Below are 23,395 nucleotides of genomic sequence, written 5' to 3' on the forward strand. Positions count from 1 at the left end.
TGGGACCTGCGACCCGACTCACGGAGCTCCCGGCCAGCGCGCGCGTGCCGCCGGCGGCGTGCATGTAATGGCATGGCGGGGAATTCAAATGGACGTACAGGTATGCCTATTTGCCCAGCCGTGCCATTCTGCCAACGTACATCGCCGTGCGCCGGTTGGGAACCGATTAAACCAAAATCCCCTCCACTTATTGCCCTTACAGAAGAGCAGTGAAATAAATTCATGGATTTTTTCACATCAAAAATTGCACATATTCGCTCTGCCCTTTTTGGTCCTCCCACCCAAATTGTTCCCCCAACATATATCGTCTCCCAACCCCTAAACTGCTTTCCTGAGGTGTCATCGGAAGAGGTGCAGAACATCATCAGGAAGATGAAACCCTCCACCTGTTCCCTGGACCCTCTTCCAACTTCCTTGGTAAAAATTCATATTACTGTCCTAAGTCCCCTGATCACCGCTGCTATAAATCATTCCCTCCAAACTGGTCACGTTCCTCCTGTTTTAAAAACTGCCATTATTAGACCATTGCTCAAAAAGCCCACTCTTGATCCGGAAGTCCTATCCAACTATAGGCCCATCTCCAATCTCCCCTTCATATCAAAAGTACTTGAGAAAGTAGTTGCCACTTACCTTTAGGACCAACTCAAACATAATAACCTCTTTGAAAAATTTCAGTCAGGTTTCCGCTTTGCTCAAAGCACAGAGACGGCCCTTGTCAGAGTTACAAACGACCTCCTCATATCATCCGATGTTGGCTCTCCCTCCCTCCTTATCCTCCTGGACCTTTCTGTTTCATTCGATACTATTGACCATGGCATTCTTTTAAACCAGCTCCACCTCACCATTGGACTTAGTGACACAGCCCTCAGTTGGTTTAAATCATACCTCACAAACCGGACAGAGTATATCTCCCTGGGTCATTTCAAATCAAATCCACATACAGTTACTTGTGGTGTCCCCCAGGGGTCAGTTCTTGGCCCCATTCTCTTCATTGTCTACCTCACCCCCCTTGGCCAAATTATTAGCCGCCACAAAATTTCATTCCACTGTTATTCCGATGATGCACAGCTATATGTAAATGCAACAGCTGAAACTCCACCTTCACAGTCATCCCTATCAGTACTCACCACCTGTCCGGAGGAGATAAAGGTATGGATGGAGCACAACTTTCTTCAATTAAATAGTTCCAAAAATGAAGTCATCAAGGGGATTATATAAGGGGTCATCCCTTGTTCTGCTGTAGAGTGGCATCACGCAAAAAAAAAAAAGGGGGGGGGTAGTATGACGGGGGTAGGGGCATGATTTTCTTTTTTATCCCTGCCACAGCTCTTGCAAATCCTTCAGGTCAGGACCTTTTTGTAATCGTCTGTGGTGGTGAAGTATAGCCAGCATGACCATGTTTTAGTGAACTTGGCGGGTGTGTCCTTTGCTTGATGTCTTAGCTCTTCCATTTCCGCTGTTTTCTGTATATGTTTAAACCAGTCTGTTATAGATGGTGGGTAAGAGGAGCGCCATTTAAAAGGGATGCACATCTTAGCTGCGTTAACCATGTGCATAGCTAGGGAACGAAAGTAGGCATGCGTTGGGGTCGTCGTGTGGTGGAGTAGGAATTGTGCAGGAGTGTAGTCAATTTTGTACGTGGTGATTTGGTTAATAAGCTTGTGAACTTCCTTCCAGAGGGGTTGGAGTTTCGGGCATGTCCACCAGATATGTAAGAGCGAGCGAGTCTCCGTTCTGCACCACCAGCATTGTTGAGATAATGAAGGGTGGATGTGGTGTAGTTTAAGGGGAGTTCTGTACCACCTGGAGAGTACTTTGAAGGCATTTTCCTGTGTCTGTATGTTTACCGTTCCCTTATGGATGTGTTTGTATATGTTTTCCCACTCTAATGCCCCGTACACACGGTCGGATTTTCCGATGGAAAATGTCCGATCGGAGCGTGTTGTCGGAAATTCCGACCGTGTGTGGGCTCCATCAGACATTTTCCATCGGATTTTCCGACACACAAAGTTGGAGAGCAGGAGATAAAATTTTCCGACAACAAAATCCGTTGTCGGAAATTCCGATCGTGTGTACACAAATCCGACGGACAAAGTGCCACGCATGCTCAGAATAAATAAAGAGATGAAAGCTATTGGCCACTGCCCCGTTTATAGTCCCGACGTACGTGTTTTACGTCACCACATTCAGAACGATCGGATTTTCCGACAACTTTGTGTGACCGTGTGTATGCAAGACAAGTTTGAGCCAACATCCGTTGGAAAAAATCCTAGGATTTTGTTGTCGGAATGTCCGAACAAAGTCCGACCGTGTGTACGCCCTATTACTCTGTAAGATCAATTGAAAGTTCCCATTTCTGTTTGGCCCAGTGTAGTTTGGGATTTTGGTCTGAGAACAGCAAGGTGTAGGCATAAGAAATCAGGTGACTCTGGGGTTCCTCTTTTTAACCTCCCTGGCGGTTTTCCCGAGTGTGGCTCGGGGTTAAAATTCAGTACCATTAGCGGTAACCCCGAGCCACACTCGGGATAGCATTGCAGGATCCTGGGGCGGCGTTACTTACCTTGTCCCCGGGATCCTGCGATGTCCCCCGCAGTGTCCGAGGGCTCCTTCCTCCTCCGAAGCCTCTCTGTGCCAGGCTCCGTTCCCTGCGAGCGGCGCGACGCACGGGGGCGGAGCCTGGCGGCAAATTCAAAAAAATGTCAAAAGCATAACACATACAGTACTGTAATCTTACAGATTACAGTACTGTATGAAATGATTTCACATCCCTTTTGTCCCCAGTGCTTTGTCCCATGCCCTGCATGCAATTTTACATGATATACACTGTTCTTTCTGCCTGGAAACTGGAGATTGTCCATAGCAACCAAAAAGTGTCCCTTTACGTCAAAAGTGGCTTTAGACCAGCTAGAAAACAGCGATAATAAATTAGAACACTTGCAGAATTGAGCGATAGTGAATTGTGGGGAAATTTATTTTATTACTATTTTTTTTTTTTTTTTTTAATTATTTATTTTTATTTATTATATTATAATTTATGTTTTTGTGTTTCAAACTTTATCATACCCGGGATATCTACTAGACTCTGGTTTGGACAGATTTAATTGTGTTATTGTTAAGATTTACAGACCTACAATATAAAACGTCAAATTTCCATGCAAAATAATGGTACCGCTTTCAGCACCTAAAATCCGAAATAATCATACCGCCAGGGAGGTTAAGCATAAGGATTCGAAGGTGGTGGTGTGTCTGGACCAATCAGGTTGGGGTTTAGGTCTGGTAAAGAAGTGTCTAAGTTGCACGTATGTCCAGAAGGGGAACGAGTCTGAAGACCTCTTTCTACCATCTCCGTAACATCTCTAAACTCCGTCCTATTCTTTCCTTTTCAGATGCTGAAAAACTGGTTCATGCCTTTGTCTCCTCTAGACTGGACTACTGTAACGCACTGCTCATTGGGATTCCTAGAAAGAGTCTGCAGAGGCTTCAGTACATCCAAAACTCTGCAGCAAGGATCCTGATGAGAGTGCGGAAACATGAGCACATTACCCCCATTCTCCACTCACTCCACTGGCTTCCTGTCTCCACCAGGATTGAGTATAAGATTTCCCTCCTCACGCACCAATGCATCCATGGACATGCCCCGCCCCCCCCCCCCCCCCCCCCCCACCACCACCTCAAAGAACTTCTTAAGTCACAAAACACAACACGTCCCCTTTGCTCCACTCATTCAAACCTTCTTCATATACTCAGAACTAGACTTAGGACAATGGGAGACCGGGCCTTTTGTGCAGTTGCCCCGCGCCTGTGGAATGCCGTACCTGACACTTTGAGGGCTCCTCAATCCACTGACTGTTTTAAAAAAGGTCTTAAGACATTTCTTTTTAGCAAAGCTTTTTGTCCCTTTTAGATGTTTGTTTTCATTGTATAAATTGCTCATTTCTCTTTTAACCTGTAGCACTTTGAGATCTTTTGATGAAAAGGGCACTATAAATAAAATGTATTATTATTTATTATTATTATTCATATCGAGAGCCATGTTGTCATTCGGGAGGAGACCAGCATTAAGAGATGGTGTATAAATTTGTCTCTGTCAAAACTATTGTGTATCTGGAGCACTTTTGTTGTACTTCACTCAAAGTCTTCTCAAGAGGTACTGTAATTGACTAAACCTAGATAATATTAATCAGGAAAGCCCTAAGTTGAATCAAAGTTCTGTGTGACAGTGCACAAAATACAGAGATTGATTTAGGTATGACATTTTGGCATCTCAGAATTCTTGCACTTGGAGTCAGTTATGGCATGTCTTGGTGACTGTAAAGTTACAGCATTTTTACTTTTGCCCTAGGTTTTTTTTAACAGTTTCCACTTCAGTAAAAAAATGTAGGTCACACGTCATGAATGCTTGTTGCAAGGGTAGGTGGGTAGTTGATTGTCATATCCTCCATACTTTCCTCCTTGTTGAACACCAAGCAAGGGTCACATGTTACAACATTTTGGTAAAAAAAAATCCAAATAAGCATATATTGATTGGCTTGCACAAAAGTTATAGCTCCTACAAACTATGGGATATATACTTACATTTTAATTTATTTATTTATTTTGTATACTAGTAATGGTGGCAATCAGCAACTTATAGTGGGACTGTGAAATTCAGGCAGACAGTCTGATACTAACTGACACTTTTGACACTTTGTGGAACCAGTGGCACTAATACAGTGATCATTGCTAAAAATATGAACTGTCACTGTACCAATGACACTGGCTGGGGAGAGGTTAAACATTTAGGGCAATCAAAGGGTTTAATACATGCCTAACCAGTGTTTTTGTGTACTATGTGTACTGTTTTGACTAAAGAATGTGTTGGATTTTATCCCCCACTGTCAGAACAGAGCTCTGCCTTGTTTACATAGGCAGAGCTCGGTTCTGTGCCTCTCCTTGATAATCAGCGGGTTCCGGCTTACATCCGTTGGCTGGCACCCGCTGATCGGCTTCTACTGTGACTAATCAGAGCAGAAGCAGAGCGCTGGCAGTGAGCCCCCTACCAGGAAGTGCAGAATCACATATACTGTATATACGTGAATCTGCACAGAACGGCCGCTCTGTAGCAGTAAATCTGCTATGGGGCAGTCGGCAAGTGGAAAATACTGAACTATTAACATTCTATTCCCAGGCCTAGCTGAGCCTACAACAATGTTTTCTGAGAGTAATCTTACACAATCATGTGGTGAACAGACACATTCTAGTCAAATGATGTCCCTGGTTTGAAATAAATTCAGGAACCCAGCAGGTGCTAGCACTCAGGTACTTTTTGTTTATAGAAATTTATAGAGAGAACAATAGAAGTCCACAAGATGTAATATTTTTATTTACAAATTGTGAAATGATAGGTGCACCTAAAACAGCAAAAAGATATCCAATAACACCATAATATACAATGGTTCCTCAGCGAGGCACAACTAACATCTCAAATTCACGAGGTCTTGAAGAATTGGTGTTGGGCTCTGGATAAATGTCTATGTTCTTTCTGTCAACGGTGGGTTTCAGAGTAAATCTTTGCAGAATGGTTGTAAAAAAGAGGAAGAGTTCCATGCGAGCCAGACCCTCGCCCATACACGTGCGTTTTCCTGTGAAAGAAGAAAAAAATATCAAAAACTACTACTAAAAGCTTAGACTAGGACCAATTAAAGGGCAACTGATGCCTTCTGCACAATCCAGCAATGGTGCCCATCCTGTAACCCTCTATTTCTTAACTTATAAGATATTCAGAATTGTAGATTGCTCTATAAATCTTATAAACCTTCAGTCTGAAGACAAAGGTAGACAAGCTGCATAAAAGTTTATAGGGCTACAATGCTTTGTTTTAAAGTACACTTGTCCTTTATGGGTATGATAGCTAGCGGAAAAAACCCTATGGTGCCCCCTTCCCTTTGTGCTCTAAGCACAAGCACATTTTGATCAATTATTATTCCAATGCTGGATTAGGCATCATTCAAAGGGTAACTTTTTTATGGCAAGGTCAGTATATTTTATATATGTAGAGTGTGTAAATAGCAATCACCTTCATGGCTAATTTTACGGTTTGCCAAATTTAAAGGTACTTCCAGGACCCGTTTTCTAAAGCTTGCCTCTGTCTAAGCCTTACCCATTAACTGTTGACATAAATAGGACTGTAACTGATAAAACCCTGAGCATCATACTGTTTGATGGGACATGGAGTGCAAAGACTTTAAATTGTAAAGTTAGAGGATTGGAAGAACACGGGAAGGTGCTGTTTACATTCCATTACAATCACCTCTCCTTGTTCCAGGATTTAGCTCTATTGAGGGTCTCTGGAGTAGAGGAAAGGCATATTTATTTAAAAAAAAGCTTTGTTTCAACTTAAGTGTATTGGTACTGGTTAATACTGGTATGAGAGCACTATTGGTGACCATAAGTGCATGGATTTAAGAAGTGTAAGGAGAATAATATGGAACTTTAATCTATGTATTTCAACTGTGTATTTCCCCTTGGATGCAGAGAGTAGGAATGCCAACAATGTAAGCTAATTATTCTAACATATTTTATAGAAGGCTACTAGGAAAGGTGTTCAGGCAAACATATAGAAAGTTAAAAGCACACTCAGAACCTCAACAGAGTAGTGTCAATTTTTCAAAGTCAAATGAGCGGGAGTAGCAAAGTGACATAAGAGATGCTGAGTTGTAGGTCCAGAATAGTGACATTAATTTATAGCTACAGTAAATAGCATGGCAAGGGTGCACAAATCCCAAGAGGGACTGTAGACAATAGTAAATATTTTGGCAAGTAAAACAATTATTTTAAAGGTTTCAAGTAGGTAGGTAAATTTTCAGTTGAATTTTCACTTTAACCCCTTTCCAACCAGCCGCCACAGTTATACTGTGGCAGGTTGTCTCCCCTGGTTGTAGCTGTACGTTGGCTCACCTTTTGACCACTAGGGGGAGCGACGATAGAGTCAATGCACATGCCCGGTGGTCGCGATGACCGCCGGGCACCCGTGAATGCTCCACACAGAGACAGAACGGAGATCTGTCAATGTAAACAGACAGATCTCCGTGCTGTCAGGGGTGAAGAGAGCGATCGGTTGTTCATACTAAGTATGAACAACCGATACTAAGTATGAACAACGATGGCTCTCCTCACCCAGGCAGTCCCACCCCCCCAGTTCGAATCACTCCCTAGGTAACACAGTTAATCCCTTGATCGCCCCGTACTGTTAACCCCTTCCCTGCCAGTGACATTTACACAGTAATCAGGGCATTTTTATAGCACTGATCGCTGTATAAATGCCAATGGTCCCAAAAATGTGTCAGAAGTGTCTGATCTGTCCGCCATAATGTTGCAGTCCCAATAAAAATCGCTTATCACCGGCATTACTAGTAAAAAAATAATAATAATAAAAATGCCATAAATCTTTCCCCTATTTTGTAGACGCAAACCAATCAATATACGCTTATTGCAATTTTTATTTCCAAAAATATGTAGAAGAATACATATCGGCCTAAACTGAGGAAAAAATTTGCTTTTTTAAAAAAAAAAATTGGGGCTATTTATTACAGCAAAAAGTACAAAATATTGTGTTTTTTTCAAAATTGTCACTCTTTTTTGTTTATAGAGCAAAGAATAAAAACCGCAGAGATGATCAAATACCACCAAAAGAAAGCTCTATTTGTGGGAAAAAAAGGACATCAATTTTGTTTGGGTACAACGTTGCACGACCGTGCAATTGTCAGTTAAAGCGACGCAGTGCCGTATCGCAAAAAATGGCCTGGTCATTGAGCAACCAAATCTTCCAGGGCTGAAGTGGTTAAAGAAAAATACATATGTATTTTCTACAGACACAATTCTCTCATTTATGTAAGAATAGAAATAAATACACATGCAATTCAAATCACAAAGTTTCAAGGATGAGGATCTTTACTTTAACCAAGTAATAATTAGATCCCATTGGGTCGAAGCTAAAAATAACTGTCACTTTTTGAAAATAAAGATTCTTATCTTGGTGTTTTTGTTTTGTGAACTGGGGCAGTATTCTGGATGGAACACACAACCATGGTTTAAATTAAGAACTCACTGTATATCTAAAAATGATTAGCTATACTTGTTGGTACCTGCTGAAAATGGCATAAAGGCATCACTCTTCTTAAAGGTGCCATTCTCATTAAGGAAATGTCCAGGGTCAAATGTGTCAGGGTTTTTGAACTGTTTGGGGTCCTTTAGGACTGAAGTTAGGATTGGAAACACCAAAGTTCCCTAGAGAAAAGAGAATCACTTAGTTAACGAGAAACAGATTAAAAAGAGAAGGTATTGTTAACAAACTACAAAAAAAAAAATACTAACGTACTTGGATCGTAATATATTGAAATGAGGGAAGTATTATAGAGCCTAGCAGGAATGAAGACTTCAGCCTATGGAGCAGCTTTTCAGGGGCAGTGAGCCAAGACTCCAACTATGCCCTGCCAGCTCTTCACACACTCAGATTTCATGCTACATCAGTACTAGGCCTGATCAGGAGTCGCAAATACATTTTGTTTCTTGAGGCCTTGTCTATTTTGTGGTTCCAGGTTTAGCCCCTTGGAGAATCCTATCCAGCACCAGATGGTGGGCCCCTGTGCCTAATAGCCTAATAGAGCTTTCCTGGCCACTGCCTTGGATGGACCCTTCATTATTAAACCACCACTCACTGCTGACCAAAATCGGCTTATAAATGTTACTTTCCCCAAAGTATTGGCTTCACCAATGGGCTACCAATGGGCTACACCAATGGGATATCAGTGCAGTATATTAATTTGCAGAGAAGAACAATAACTTTAAGGTTTCTTCAACAGGTACATCATCAGAGAGGCTTTCTTACAGTAAAGCATATTACATAATGTCTCAACAGTGCAGGGCACAACAGTTCCCATAACAGTACAGCATTTCTCAAGTTGGTACATCTTTTACAAGGGCTTGGTCCTTAGCACCAATGGGAGGGCTACATCACCCACAATTTGATCACAGGCTCTAGTCTAGTCTATAGCTTTGGTGGAAATAGTAGTTGCACTCCCTTTGGTCTCCACTCACTACTACCCTGACTTGCCCCTGAGGATCCTTAGCAATCCATGGGCAGGACTCCAACATACAAGGGGACTTACAAAATTCCACAAGGGCAAAACTAAGGAGAACAGGGACATCCAACTGTGCCTGCAGGAACTGCGACTGACATCCTCCCAGATGTATAACAGTAGCATCCTAACACCATGTTACATGGTTATTCCATATCCCCAATGTGTGCATTGAAAGGTTTTTTTTTCTGTCTGGGTTCTGTCTTCCATTGAGAAAACCTCCCTATTAAATCCTGCCTTGAGACAAAACAAGAAGTAAGTCAAGATCTCTATCCAAATAAAGGGTAATCCTCTCTTAGACATGTGTCTCAAGAACAAGTGTTCCTATTGGAAGCTTTTCTCTGTTTTCCTAACCCAGTGACAGCTGACAACTTTAGATTTTTTTCCCTCAATTTAGACCTAGTCCTAGTTATAGTGCTCACCAGTATAAAATCTTCCAAGCGGAGACACAGACAACAATAAAAAATCTTGATAGAAATTCTAACCCTTGTATACTCTTACTGAGGCTCTAGCTTCATACCAAATCATGCTATTTCCATATATAGTAGTAATGCCACACAAAGGGTGAGGAGTCTTCCTGTGCCAGAAGTCAGCTTTTGTAGCTTACTGAGTTAATGAATTTGAGGTGTAGGCAGGTGCAGTCTACTTTTTCCACTGTAGGTGGTGCTCATCCACAGCGGCCTTGTAGCTGGAGAGGAAGTCAAGAGGAACACAGTTCCTCTGTGATTTCCTGGGTTTCTGGGGAAGCAATCTGGTATGATGCTGCTACCCCATATGACTCTGGCAGCCCTCTTGGGTCAGGTAGAGCCTATTTTGAGAGTTGGTAGTGTAGGGACAGGTGCCCTACCTGTTTGGGACGGCACTAGCAGTAAGCAAAAGTTCCTGATGAGAAAAGCGTAGGATCACATCTCCTTTGGCCATCATCCCACTTGGGCACAAGATGGCCAGACTGCATTCTGCTCTCTGAACAGATGCTGTCAATCTGGCTGAACCCTGCTCTCTTGACATGAAAGATATGCAACGTAAGCAGAGTCTGGCAGCTTTACAAGTCTATAGTGCCTGTGTATCACTCTTTATGATTTTTTTGCCCCTGAGGGCAGATGAATCCTGCTTGTACATACAGCTTCCTTTTATGACTATGGGCAGCCCTAGGGTGTCTATAGATCGCTCAATATTTACAAGTGAAGATGCATAATTCAAAATATAGCTTGCAATTATTGGTTAATTTCGTAACAGTGATTACATGATAATAGGTGCTTCTGGTACATAGAATCACCTAGTATTGCATAGGAAGGTTTTCCAACTTTTTAAAAGGTTTTGCTGTAAGCATAACTGATCCTTCACTCACAGGGTAAGAAGATATTCTACATCCTGACCTGCCATTCTAAAGAAGATACCTGTCCATCTACTTCAAGACGTAGGCCTGATTAAATCACAGATAGATAGATAGATAGATAGATAGATAGATAGATAGATAGATAGATAGATAGATAGATAGATAGATAGATAGATAGATAGATAGAACACAGAGACATCTCAGATCATCTTGAAACTCTGAGAAGAGCACCTTCGGAATGTGATATCCTCTAAACATGGTGTCCCTGCTGGCTGCATGGAGTACTCCTGCTGGTACAATATCAGCAAATCTCTGGATCTCGTGAATGGCAGCTTCTGTATATGGCATCCTACTCTTGTCCTCCATTGATGGACAGCGATCTCTGCCTATTACATTGTCAATCTCTTTATGGATCCTCTCTGAAGCACACAGAAAGAAAATAGCATGAAAAAATATTAGATGCTGCCAAATCTGTAATTATTTATTTTAGTGCGATTAGTAATATTTACACGTTGGAAATAATTTGTGTGTGTTTTGTCAGATGCTGAAAAATGTAGCAAAGCTTACTAACATGAATTAGTAGGGTGATATCATACAATAAAGTTGTAGAGTGTTTCTAAATTGTAGATTGTTTTTCCCATGCTGAGCAAATTGTGCCAGATTTCACATTTGGATTAAACAGGATCAATGGAGGTCATGCTTTTTCCACTACATAAGGCTAAGCAAAAACATTTATATAAATAAAAAGTGCTGCGCTGCTGTGATATACCAGTGTGTGCAATGAAAAATACTATATACACATCCAAAAAGTGAGAAGAAATGAACTATTTAAATAAAGTAAAGCTGAAAAGTCCAAACAACACTATTGGGTAATAGAGTATTAAAAATGTTTAATCGGTGAACTATTCCACTCGCCGTGTCTCTTTTATGGGTGTGAATTCCACCATTAAGTATAGCCTTCACCTGTTATATTCTACATCCAATATTCTACTGGTGTTTAAAACCCAAATCCCAGTGCTGTAAGTGCTTGCTGTATCTTCTCCAGTGCTCCACCAGCTAGTGAAAATATAAGAGTGGTCCCATACCTGTTTCCTAGACCTGTTATACCATAAAGTTCCCTCAGTGTACCCTAATCTGGCATCTAAGTAATTCTTTGCTGCACACACAGTTCCATAGAGGTGCAATTTGAAACATCCTTCTAAAAGCCTGTGCTGTGAAAGCTTCCTCTTTCTGCTACTTGCACCACCAGCCATTGAGGACATAACTACTGTAGATTTCACAGGGGTCCATAGCAAAACTTTAATGGGACCCTCCCTCAGCGATTTCTATAAGTCACACTTAGCAATTTGTTTTTTTTTATGAACGCCTTTCTTTCGCATCTTTTTAGAATGTATTTGGAATATTTATTTATTCTTATAATCATTTTTTAGTGATTTTTTTTTATTCACTTATTGCGCTGATTTATTGAGTGCACATATATGCTTATGGTATACCAATTTTTCACGTTGTGAATATATTATTTGCGCATCTCTTTTCTGTTTATAATCTATGTTGAAATTAAATATTTAATTTTTCAGGCGATAGCAGCATTCATGTATGTATATTAGTGTTTGGTCATATCCGCACTATTTTTCACCTTTTTATTTTAGGTATTTCGTGAGTGTTGAGCGCAGATTGATTCACATACATATATTGACACTTAGCAATGTCTGGAATTTTGAAATGAGACATCAGACAACCTCCTTACCACCCTTGAGTCCCATAACTGCCACATGGGCTGCTATGGCTGTAGGTACAGCATTGCAAATCGCATTTCAACTTCCAGAACAGGTTTGAAATTGATTGGTGGCTTTGAGAAACGTTTCTGTTTCGTGTTGCATTGAGCAGTGTGAGTTTCAGGATCACCAGATTACAGAGAGTAATGTGGGCTGACGTAGTCCAGCAATATCTAGATGAAAAACTGAATTAAGATCTGTGTTGGGCTTGTGTTGATGGCATCAGAGGGTATTGACAGGTGCAACTGACCTGCAATTAACCTCCTTCTGATTTGCATTTGACCTGCTCCAAGCAAACTTTTCATTCCCCCATTACAACACACAAAAACCTGTTAAAACACTTGCTAAAATTAGCACACTGGTGCATCTGGTGCTTTATGAAGCTTTTTAGGGGTGGTGATTAAAATACTGTAGCAGTTTTAAGAATATACACTGGTTAGGAACCCCTGTGTGAATTAATCAGCAAACAGAGCAATAAAAGACAGTTCCAGTGCTAAGCACAGTTTCTCAGGTTAGGATAGTAATAGGCAGTAAAATGGTTTGGTAATCAAAGGGTTACCCTCTTTTTTCAGAGAGGACATTGATGGACAACACAGATCTCCCAAATAAAATCAACAGCAATGGAACTATTCAAGTAATTCAAGTGATTGAAGAATGGCAATTGACAGCAAAAGAACTGGCAGTGGAGGAGTTAAGTTTAATTCAATGCATATTTTCGGAGATCAAGGACTTACAGGTCTGTGTCAGCTTTTGTGGATGGAATTGACCCAAATCAACCCAGGAAACCGGCAGTGGTATGTGGAAAGCCTTTAGGTGGGTTGACATTACAGTGCCAAATTATTATTATTATTATACAGGATTTATATAGCGCCAACAGTTTATGCAGCGCTTTACAATATAAAAGGGAGACAATACAGTTATAATTCAATAAAATACAAGAGGATTAAGAGGGCCCTGCTCAGAAGAGCTTACAATCTAATAGGGTAAATTGACTTTGTAACAGTGTGCAGGCAGTAAAACGCCAACGGAGCTGTGTATTCAGTGTGTATTCAGTGTGAATGTTGTGCAAGGAATCCAGAGAGCTCTGCGTGTGGCATGGAGATGGGGTGGTGTTGCTGATTACCAAAAACAACACGTTTTAGAGTGTTCTGCCCCGTACACACGATCGGAAATTCCGCCAGCAAAAGTCCGATGAGAGCTTTTGGTCGGAAAATGCGATCGTGTGTATGCTCCATCTGACTTTTGCTGGCGGAATTTCAGACAGCAAAAGATTGAGAGCAGGTTCTCAATTTTTCGGTCGGAAAAAGTTCTGATCAGAAATTCCGATCGCCTGTAGCAATTCCGATGCGCAAAATTCCTACGCATGCTTGGAAACAATTCGACGCATGCTCGGAAGCATTGAACTTCATTTTCTCGGCTCGTCGTAGTGTTGTACATCACTGCGTTGTTGACGGTCGAAAAGTCAGAGAACTTTTGTGTGACCGTGTGTATGCGAGCCAAGCTTGAGTAGGATTCTGTCGGAAAAACCATCCAAGTTTTTTCTGACGGAAAATCCGCTCGTGTGTACGGGGCATTCCTTTTCTACTGTCTGCACTACACAGTCACTTTGCTGCCCTATTGTCAACCCCCATAAAGGCTTTCCACAAACCACCGCCAGCTTCCGGGATCGATTGGGCTGATTGCATCCACAAAAGCCGGCATGAACCTGTAAAGCCATATATTCTGAAAATATGCATTAAAAAACCTGCAAAAACCGTCTTTTACTCAGCAGGTTGGTTGTGCTCGTTGTTTGCATCTCAAAATTTACTTTTTCAATTTAGCCAGTAGGGATGAGCCGAACACCTTCCTGTTCAGTTCGCAGCAGAACATGCGAACAGGCAAAAAATTTGGCAGAACACACAAATACCGTTAAAGTCTATGGGACACAAACATGAATAATCAAAAGGGCTCATTTTAAAGGCTTATATGCAAGTTATTGTCATAAAAAGTGTTTGAGGACCTGGCTCCTGCCCCAGGGGACATGTATCAATGCAAACATTTTTTTTTTTAAACTGACATTTTTTCGGGAGCAGTGATTTTTTTAATGCTTAAAGTGAAACAATAAAAATGAACTATTCCTTTAAATATCGTGCCTGGGGGGTGTCTATGGTATGCACGTTTTTCCCGTGTTTAGAACAGTACCACAGCAAAATGACATTTCTAAAGGAAAAATTGTCATTCAAAACTGATCGCGGCTGTAATGAATTGTCGGGTCTCAGCAATATAGATAAAACTAATTGAAAAAAAGAGCATGGGATCCCCCAGTCCATTACCAGGCCCTTTGGGTCTGTTATGAATATTAAGGGGAACCCCGAACCAAAATTTTAAAAAAAAGTTGCGTGGGGGTCCTTCTGGTCTGATATAGAAATTAAGGGAAACCCTGCGCCAAATTAAAAAAAAAAATGGCATGGGGTCCCCCCAAAATCCATACCTGGCAGGCCACAGGAAAAGAGGGGGGACAAGAGAGCACCCCCCTCCTGAACTGTACCAGGCCACATGCCCTCAACATGGGGAGGGTGCTTTGGGGTAGCCCCCCAAAGCACCATGTCCCCATGTTGATGGGGACAAGGGCCTCATCCCCACAACCCTTGCCTGGTGGTTGTGGGGGTCTGTGGGTGGGGGGCTTATCGGGGGCTTATCGGAATCTGGAAGCCCCCTTTAACAAGGGGACCCCCAGATCCCGGCCTCCTCCCTGTGTGAAAAGCTGTGTCTTGTCGTTTTTAAAATTATGACACTTTTTTGTGAAATGGTAGGGGTACATTTGTACCCCATTACCATTTCACACAGGGGGGGAGGCTGGGATCTGTGAGTCCCCTTGTTAAAGGGGGCTTCCAGATTCCGATAAGTCACCCACCCGCAGACCCCCACAACCACCAGGCAAGGGTTGTGGGGATGAAGTCCTTGTCCGAATCAACTTGCGTGCTTGGATAAGGGTCTGGTATGGATTTTGGGGGGACCCCTATGCCATTTTCTTTTTAAATTTGGTGCAGGGTTCCCCTTAATTTCCATATCAGACCCGAAGGGCCTGGTATGGATTTTAGGGGGACCCCACACAATTTTTTTTTTTTAATTTTGGTTCGGGGTTTCCCTTAATCTTCATACTAGGCCTGGTAATGGACTGGGGGGGATCCCATGCTCTTTTTTATAATGAGTTTTACCTACATTGCCGAGACCCGACAATTCATTACAGCCACGATCAGTTTTACATGACAATTTTTCCTTTAGAAATGTAATTTTGCTGCCACTTTACAGGCAAACTATAGACAACCCCCCCCCCCCCAGGCACAATATTTAAAGGAATATTTCATTTTTAATGTTTCACTTTAAGCATTAAAAAAATCACTGCTCCCAATAAAACGGCCATTTAAAAAAAAAAAAATTTCATTGATACATGTCCTCTGGGGCAGGACCCAGGTCCCCAAACACTTTTTATGACAATAACTTGCATATAAGCCTTTAAAATGAACACTTTTGATTTTTAATGTTAGTGTCCCATAGACTTTAACAGTGTTCCGGCGTGTTTCGAATTTTCTCCGAACATCGCATATTGTTCGGTGTTCGCAGAACATCCGAACAACCAAAGTTCGGCCCAAACTTATGCTCGAACCGTTCATCCATCCCTATTAGCCAGGAGTGAGTTGAATGGTCAACAAGTGACAATCATCCTTATAATTCTGGTAGGGAAAGACAGCTTTACCTTGTATTTCAGGGTATTTGAGTAGTATCAAGAAGGCATATCTCAGTGTTACAGTTGTAGTTTCCGTCCCAGCAAAGAACAGGTCAATTACCGTTCCCAATAAATTATCCTGATGAAATTCTGTTTTTGGGTTGTTCTTTTCCTGAAAAATATTTTCAGAGTCATTGTAGCATCTAAATTGGACATATGTCTACCCAGGGCTTTTTTTTTCAGAAAATAGGTGCAGAAACAGTAGATTACCCCCCAACCCCCCCACACACACACACGCACACAATTTCGCCAACAGTGGAAGGGTCTTGTACTAGGAGTGCAATACGTACAGAGTGCAGAGTTCCTGGGGGGGGGGGGGGTTACAGAATGCAGAGTTCAGAGCTGCGCTACTTAAAGAGTTTAGGGGTGCTATGCACATAGTGCAGAATTCAGAGGTGCACTGCATACAGAGTGCAAGTTCAGGGGTGCATTACACACAGGGTGCAGAGTTCAGCCTTTTTCCACAGCTGCTTACCTCTTCATCCCCCATCCACATCTCACTTTCACCCCTCTTTAGCTCTTACCTCTGTATGCAACTCCCCTTCCACTGCCCTCCCTCCTTAAAAGCTCCACCATCTTCCACATGTCTTACTTGTGTTGCTGTATTGTGCTGAAGCACCCAGCTGGCTCTAGTACCTCCCTGCACACTGTAGGTGGCTCTGCCTCCTCATTTGCAGGGAGATCATCCAGTGGGGGTGCCAGGATCTGCACTGCACACCAGGCACCTGCATCTTCCTTCTCCCCATCCTGCACTTAGTGGGAGTGGCTCAGGAGATCATATCTGTGGGAGCCATTGGGAGACAAGCTGCCACTTGTGAACACAGAAGCTGGACTTCTGTGTTTAGAAGTAATAGTGGTGAGCAGGGAGCAGCAGGCCTGACCCAAAGGTGGTGGAAGTGAATTTCCCCAAGTTCCAGATAAAAAAATGCCCTGTGTCTACCACAATCCAATGAAGTCACCACTAATCTTAGGTCTCCCATTTTAGCTCATACTGTTTTTTCCTTCTGCATATTGGTGGAGCATCAGAGTTGATAGAAACTCCTCCCTCTAGCTTCTTGCCCCTTCCTAGGAGTTTGGACAGGTGCCAGCGTCCTTGCCAGGAGTACCTTTTAACTACATAGAATGTAACACAAAGCCACTTGTATGTACAGTGGGGACGGAAAGTATTCAGACCCCTTACATTTTTCACTCTTTGTTATATTGCAGCCATTTGCTAAAATCATTTAAGTTCATTTTTTTTCCTCATTAATGTACACACAGCACCCCATATTGACAGAAAAACACAGAATTGTTGACATTTTTGCAGATTTATTAAAAAAGAAAAACTGAAATATCACATGGTCCTAAGTATTCAGACCCTTTACTGTGACACTGGTTCTACACCTTCATTTAAGCCCAACTGTGTTTGATTATACTGATTGGACTTGATTAGGAAAGCCACACACCTGTCTATATAAGACCTTACAGCTCACATTGCATATCAGAGCAAATGAGAATCATGAGGTCAAAGGAACTGCCTGAAGAGCTCAGAGACAGAATTGTGGCAAGACAAAGATCTGGCCAAGGTTACAAAAAAATTATGCTGCACTTAAGGTTCCTAAGAGCACAGTGGCCTCCATAAACCTAAAATGGAAGACGTTTGGGATGACCAGAACCCTTCCTAGAGCTGGCCATCCGGCCAAACTGAGCTAGGGGAGAAGAGCCTTGGTGAGAGAGGTAAAGAAGAACCCAAAGATGACTGTGGCTGAGCTTCAGAGATGCAGTCAGGAGATCAGAGAAAGTTGTAGAAAGTCAACCATCACTGCAGCCCTCCACCAGTCGGGGCTTTATGGCAGAGTGGCCCGACGGAAGCCTCTCCTCAGTGCAAGACACATGAAAGCCTGCATGGAGTTTGCTAAAAAAAACACCTGAAGGACTCCAAGATGGTGAGAAATGAGATTCTTTGGTCTGATGAGACCAAGATAGAACTTTTTGGCCTTAATTCTATGTGGTATGTGTGGAGAAAACCAGGCACTGCTCATCACCTGTCCAATGCAGTCCCAACAGTGAAGCATGATTGTGGCAGCATCATGCTGTGGGGATATTTTTCAGCTGCAGGGACAGGATGACTGCTTGCAATCGAGGGAAAGATGAATGCGGCCAAGTACAGAGATATCCTGGGCAAAAACCTTCTCCAGAGTGCTCAGGACCTCAGACTGGGCCAAAGGTTTACCTTCCAACAATACAATGACCCTAAGCATACAGCTAAAATAATGAAGGAGTGGCTTCACAACAACTCTGTGACTGTTCTTGAATGGCCCAGCCAGAGCCCTGACTTAAGCCCAATTGAGCATCTCTGGCGAGACCTAAAAATGGCTGTCCACCAACGTTTACCATCCAACCTGACAGAACTGGAGAGGATCTGCAAGGAGGAATGGCAGAGGATCCCCAAATCCAGGTGTGAAAAACTTGTTGCATCTTTCCCAGAAAGACTCATGGCTGTATTAGATCAAAAGGGTGCTTCTACTAAATACTGAGCAAAGGGTCTGAATACTTAGAACCATGTGATATTTCAGTTTTTCTTTTTTTATAAATCTGCAAAAATGTCAACAATTCTGTGTTTTTCTGTCAATATGGGGTGCTGTGTGTACATTAATGAGGCAAAAAAATGAGTTTAAATGATTTTAGCAAATGGCTGCAATATAACAAAGAGTGAAAAATTTAAGAGGGTCTGAATACTTTCTGTATACTGTATATTTTACAATACGGTTGCCACTTTTGTACTTCTTACAAGCCAAACAGTAAATACTAAAATATCTCTTTAAAACATGCATTAGATTCTAGACCAAGAATTGAAATCAAACCTACCTCTTCCATTTTTATGAGGAAGCAATCTATAAAGTCACGAATGCAATTCCCATCCAATGTCTCCTTGTGAGCTTCCACCATTTGTGCCACAAACTCTTTAAGGTTTTCAAAATGTTGAAAAAGTTTCCGATGGGGGCCAGGGACATGGCTCATTAAGGTTGGGAACAGACTAAGAAGCTGTAACAAAATTTTAATTGCATATATAATAACATCCAATGATCTCCAATATCTCAAGTGTATAAAATATAATCAAATAAATATATAACAGATATACTCTCAATCAGTTGCTAGGTGAACACTCCTCGGTGATTTTACAACACCATAAACTTTAAATAAATAGTACATATATAGTGAAGCGCAACTAAATAAACATATGGTAAATACCATTAATCATATTCCAATATACACTATATTACCAAAAGTATTGGGATGATTAAGTCCTTGTGACAAAACATGTCGGGGCGTGGCTGTACGGCAATCATCTACGTGTGATGCTAGACGCTGTGACGTGCTACGCCACACCAGGAAGTGGGGGATCAGCTCCGAGAAACGGGTGAGGTTGTCACCGACCATTGCACACCTTGGGTCCGCCGCGACCGCAACATGCTGGTTACACCGTTTGGAGTTTTCTTGCTGTGGTATTTTGCTGTGGAATTTTCTCTGCCTGATGTGATTTTATATTATGTGAGTGCAATGGCGGAAGAGCTTTTTATATTTTCATTAAATTTTATTACGGTATCAAACTATTAGAGCACTTCTTTATTTACATGTGGAGAGAGCATTTTTTGAAAACCCTGGATGTTAGCGCTGGAAGGTCGGAAGTCATTACTTACCCCCACTTGTGGGGGTTAATGCGCTGTAGCCGAACACGAGAGTGTAAGGCAAAGACAGCTGGTGAGTTTGTTTTCTAAAGGGGAGGGGAATCACGGACATGGAGGTGTGGTGGAAGATTTATTAAGCTGGAAGTCTTCACTATATCACGTCACGGACTATATACATTAAGACTTTTTTTCTTATTATTTATTTTGGAATTCTATTATGACTTGGTTCACATATCTACACTTTTTGGTTGTTTACTTTAAAGGATTTTATTATATTTCCTTTTTTCTTTTTTTTTTTTGGATCACTTATTATAATTATATATTTGATTATTTCTTCACCTCATTTACACCCATCAGGATATCTATCATCATTTGGTGTACTTTGTCACAGGTTATATATCACTTATTTTATCACAGGTTATATATCACCTATGTTTATTATGTTGCAATCATTTATTTGATGCATTGTGCTGTTATTTTATTTTATTTAGTTCAGCGCCACTATTTGTTTCACCATTTTGGGGGTTGTTGATTCACAGGGGAATCAAATTTTTGTCCACATATTTACTCACACCAAGTGGTTGCTTCAGTTATTCAGGTTTTCCTTTATACCTCAGTTTTTTATTTCCTACAATCATGTACAGTATGCACTCCCAACACCACACAACAAGCAAGAAACAATCAGGCTCATCATCATAACTTGCTCGAAACTCATGGGGCGATTACCTCTCCTTTCTCCTGGATCTTGGTGTACTCTTAAGCTGGCCATACACCATACAATTTTCCTGTTCAATTTTCTTTAGATTTACCTTCAACTATGTAGTACAAGGGCCTGCCTGATTGCATCCAAATTGAAAGTGTTTAGGTTTGACCTCCTATTATATGGTTTTGGTAAATCTAAAGGAAAGTTGAACAGGAAAATTGAATAGTGTATGGCCAGCCTTAACCTCATACTCACACTCCACAAACAGACCACATGTAACAAAAAGGCAGATACATAGTACTTTCCCATTTATCACTTTATTAAAAGCACCCACTAAAGTTTAAAGTTTTCTAAACATGTGGTCTGTTTGTGGAGTGTTAGTATGAGGGTGAGAGTACACCAAGATCCAGGAGAAAGGAGAGGTGATCACCCCAGGAGATTTGAAGACGTTATAATGATGAGCCTGATTGTTTCTTGCTTGAGGTGAGCAGGTTTTTCACCAGGTGTTGGGAGTGCATGCACGATTGGAGGAAAAAATGAACTATAGAAGAGCACCATTGGTGGTGGAGCACATTTTTTACATATTATTGTACACTGTTGCTTTAGATTTAAAGGAATTTTTTTATTACTTAATTATATTTTGAGAGGCTGGATTTCTCAATTTCATGTATATTGGAATATAATTAATGGTATTTACCACATGTTTATTTAGCTGTGCTGCACTATATATGAACTATTTATTTAACATTTTAATCGAGGTGTTAAATAAAGAGCAATACATCTCCTGTACATTGTAAACGTACTGAACTTCACCAAAACACGTTTCTGAAATTCAGAGGTTTCCTGTCGATTGCTAACCTACTGACACCATTTGAAAAACATCTCTAACCAGTGCTGGGCCTCAAATGTCTTGTATGTGTGACTGAAGTTTAAAAAAGTCTTGGCAGGTCTCTTTTAAAACAGGGTGGGGATACTGTTTTCTGCATGACATGATTAGTCTACTCTGTATGTGTTTATGTTTTATTTAGGAGTGCTACCTCATTCCTTTAAACCCGAACACATATGAATTACACAGGTTCTAAGGCTAATTTAATGCAGATAAGGCACCAAGTAAGTTTAATTACCACCTTTATCAGCCACAGAACCTGTGTAATTCATATGTGTTCGGTTTTGAAGGAATGAAGTGGCAACTCTAGTTTCATTCTTAAAATGAATGAATGAAATGTGAAGCCTGCAGTGCCATATGAACCGTTCTCTCTCGCATAACGCAGAGAACAGGCCTCGCCTTCTCAGCAAAGAAGGTGAGGCCTGTCACATCACCTATCAAAATCATATGACAGGTTTACTCCTCTCGACACTTTTTTCCCCGTTTATTAGATTGAATGGATCTTCTATTGTTTTACGGTCCTAAAAAAAACCCTCTCTATTGCTTCTGGTAGCCATTGTCTCAGAACATGATGTGAAATCTATAATATTTCCATTGTCACTGCAACAGGAGGTAAGGGTAAATCTTTCAATTAGAAAATATATATATATAAATATACAGTGCCTTAAAAAAGTATTCACACCCCTTGACATTTTCCATGTTTTGTCATGTTACAACCAAAAATGCATATGAATTTTATTGGGATTTTATGTGATAGATCAGGGATATGCAATTAGCGGACCTCCAGCTGTTGCAGAACTACAAGTCCCATGATGCATAGCAAGATTCTGAGAGCCACAAGCATGACACCCAGAGGCAGAGGCATGATGGGACTTGTAGTTTTGCAACAGCTGGAGGTCCGCTAATTGCATATCACTGTGATAGACCAATACAAAGTGGCACATAATTGTGAAGTGGAAGGAAAATGATAAATGGTTTTCAAATTTTTTTACAAATAAATATCTGAAAAATGTGGTGTACATTTGTATACAGCCCCCCTGAGTCAATACTTTGTAGAACCCCCTTTTGCTGCAATTACAGCTGCAAGTCTTTTTGGATATGTCTCTACCAGCTTTGCACATCTGCAAAGTGACATTTTTGCCCATTCTTCTCTGCAAAATAGCTCAAGCTCTGTCAGATTGGATGGAGAGAGTCCGTGAACAGCAATTTTCAAGTCTTGCCACAGATTCTCAATTAAATTTAGGTCTGGACTTTGACTGGGCCATTTTAACACATGAATATGCTTTTATCTAAACCATTCCATTGTAGCTCTGGCTGTATGTTTAGGGTCGTTGTCCTGCTGAAATGTGAACCTCCGCCCCAGTTTCAAGTCTTTTGCAGACTCTAACAGATTTTCTTCTAAGATTGCCCTGTATTTGGCTCCATCCACCTTCCCATCAACTCTGACCAGCTTCCCTGTCCCTGCTGAAGAAAAGCATCCCCACAACATGATGCTGCCACCACCACCATGTTTCAGAGTGGGGATGGTGTGTTAAGGGTGATGTGCAGTGTTAGTTTTCCGCCACACAGCGTTTTGCTTTTGGGCCAAAAAGTTCAATTTTGGTCTTATCTGACCAGAGCACCTTCTTCCACATATTTACTGTGTCCCCCACATGGCTTCTCGCAAACTTAAAACATAACTTCTTATGGCTTTCTTTCAACAATGGCTTTTTTCTAGCCACTCTTCCATAAAGACCAGATTTGTGGAGTGCATGACTGTGGATAGATTCTCCCACCTGAGCTGTGGATCTCTGCAACTCGTCCAGAGTTACCATGAGCCTCTTGGCTGCTTCTCTGATTAATGCTCTCCTTGCCCAGCCTGTCAGTTTAGGTGGACGACCGTGACTTGGTAGGTTTACAGTTGTGCCATACTCTTTCTGTTTTCAGATGATGGATTGAACAGTGCTCCGTGAGATGTTCAAAGCTTGGGATATTTTTTTATAACCTAACCCTGCTTTAAACTTCTCCACAACTTTATCCCTGACCTGTCTGGTGTGTTCCTTGGCCTTTGTGATGCTGTTTGTTCACTAAAGTTCTCTAACAAACCTCTGACGGCTTCACATAACAGCTGTATTTATGGTGCGATTAAATCACACACAGGTGGAC

General features: G+C 41.4%; 1 protein-coding gene across 2 annotated transcripts in view; it reads right to left on the reverse strand.

The window, feature by feature from the left end:
• Nucleotides 1-5,340: 5,340 nt before the first annotated feature.
• Nucleotides 5,341-23,395, reverse strand: part of LOC141107714 (cytochrome P450 2A13-like) — a 50,832-nt gene continuing 32,777 nt past the window's right edge. For both annotated transcript variants that reach the window (XM_073598634.1, XM_073598635.1), the window contains exons 5-9: nt 18,841-19,017; nt 15,964-16,105; nt 10,684-10,871; nt 8,124-8,265; nt 5,341-5,621 (exon numbers count right to left, since the gene is read on the reverse strand). In XM_073598634.1, coding sequence (XP_073454735.1) covers nt 5,440-5,621; nt 8,124-8,265; nt 10,684-10,871; nt 15,964-16,105; nt 18,841-19,017 — 831 coding nt within the window. In that variant the 3' untranslated portion in view covers nt 5,341-5,439. The remainder of the gene's footprint in view (nt 5,622-8,123; nt 8,266-10,683; nt 10,872-15,963; nt 16,106-18,840; nt 19,018-23,395) is intronic.

The sequence above is a fragment of the Aquarana catesbeiana genome, linkage group LG09, assembly GCF_042186555.1.
Source record: "Aquarana catesbeiana isolate 2022-GZ linkage group LG09, ASM4218655v1, whole genome shotgun sequence".
Taxonomy (NCBI): domain Eukaryota; kingdom Metazoa; phylum Chordata; class Amphibia; order Anura; family Ranidae; genus Aquarana; species Aquarana catesbeiana.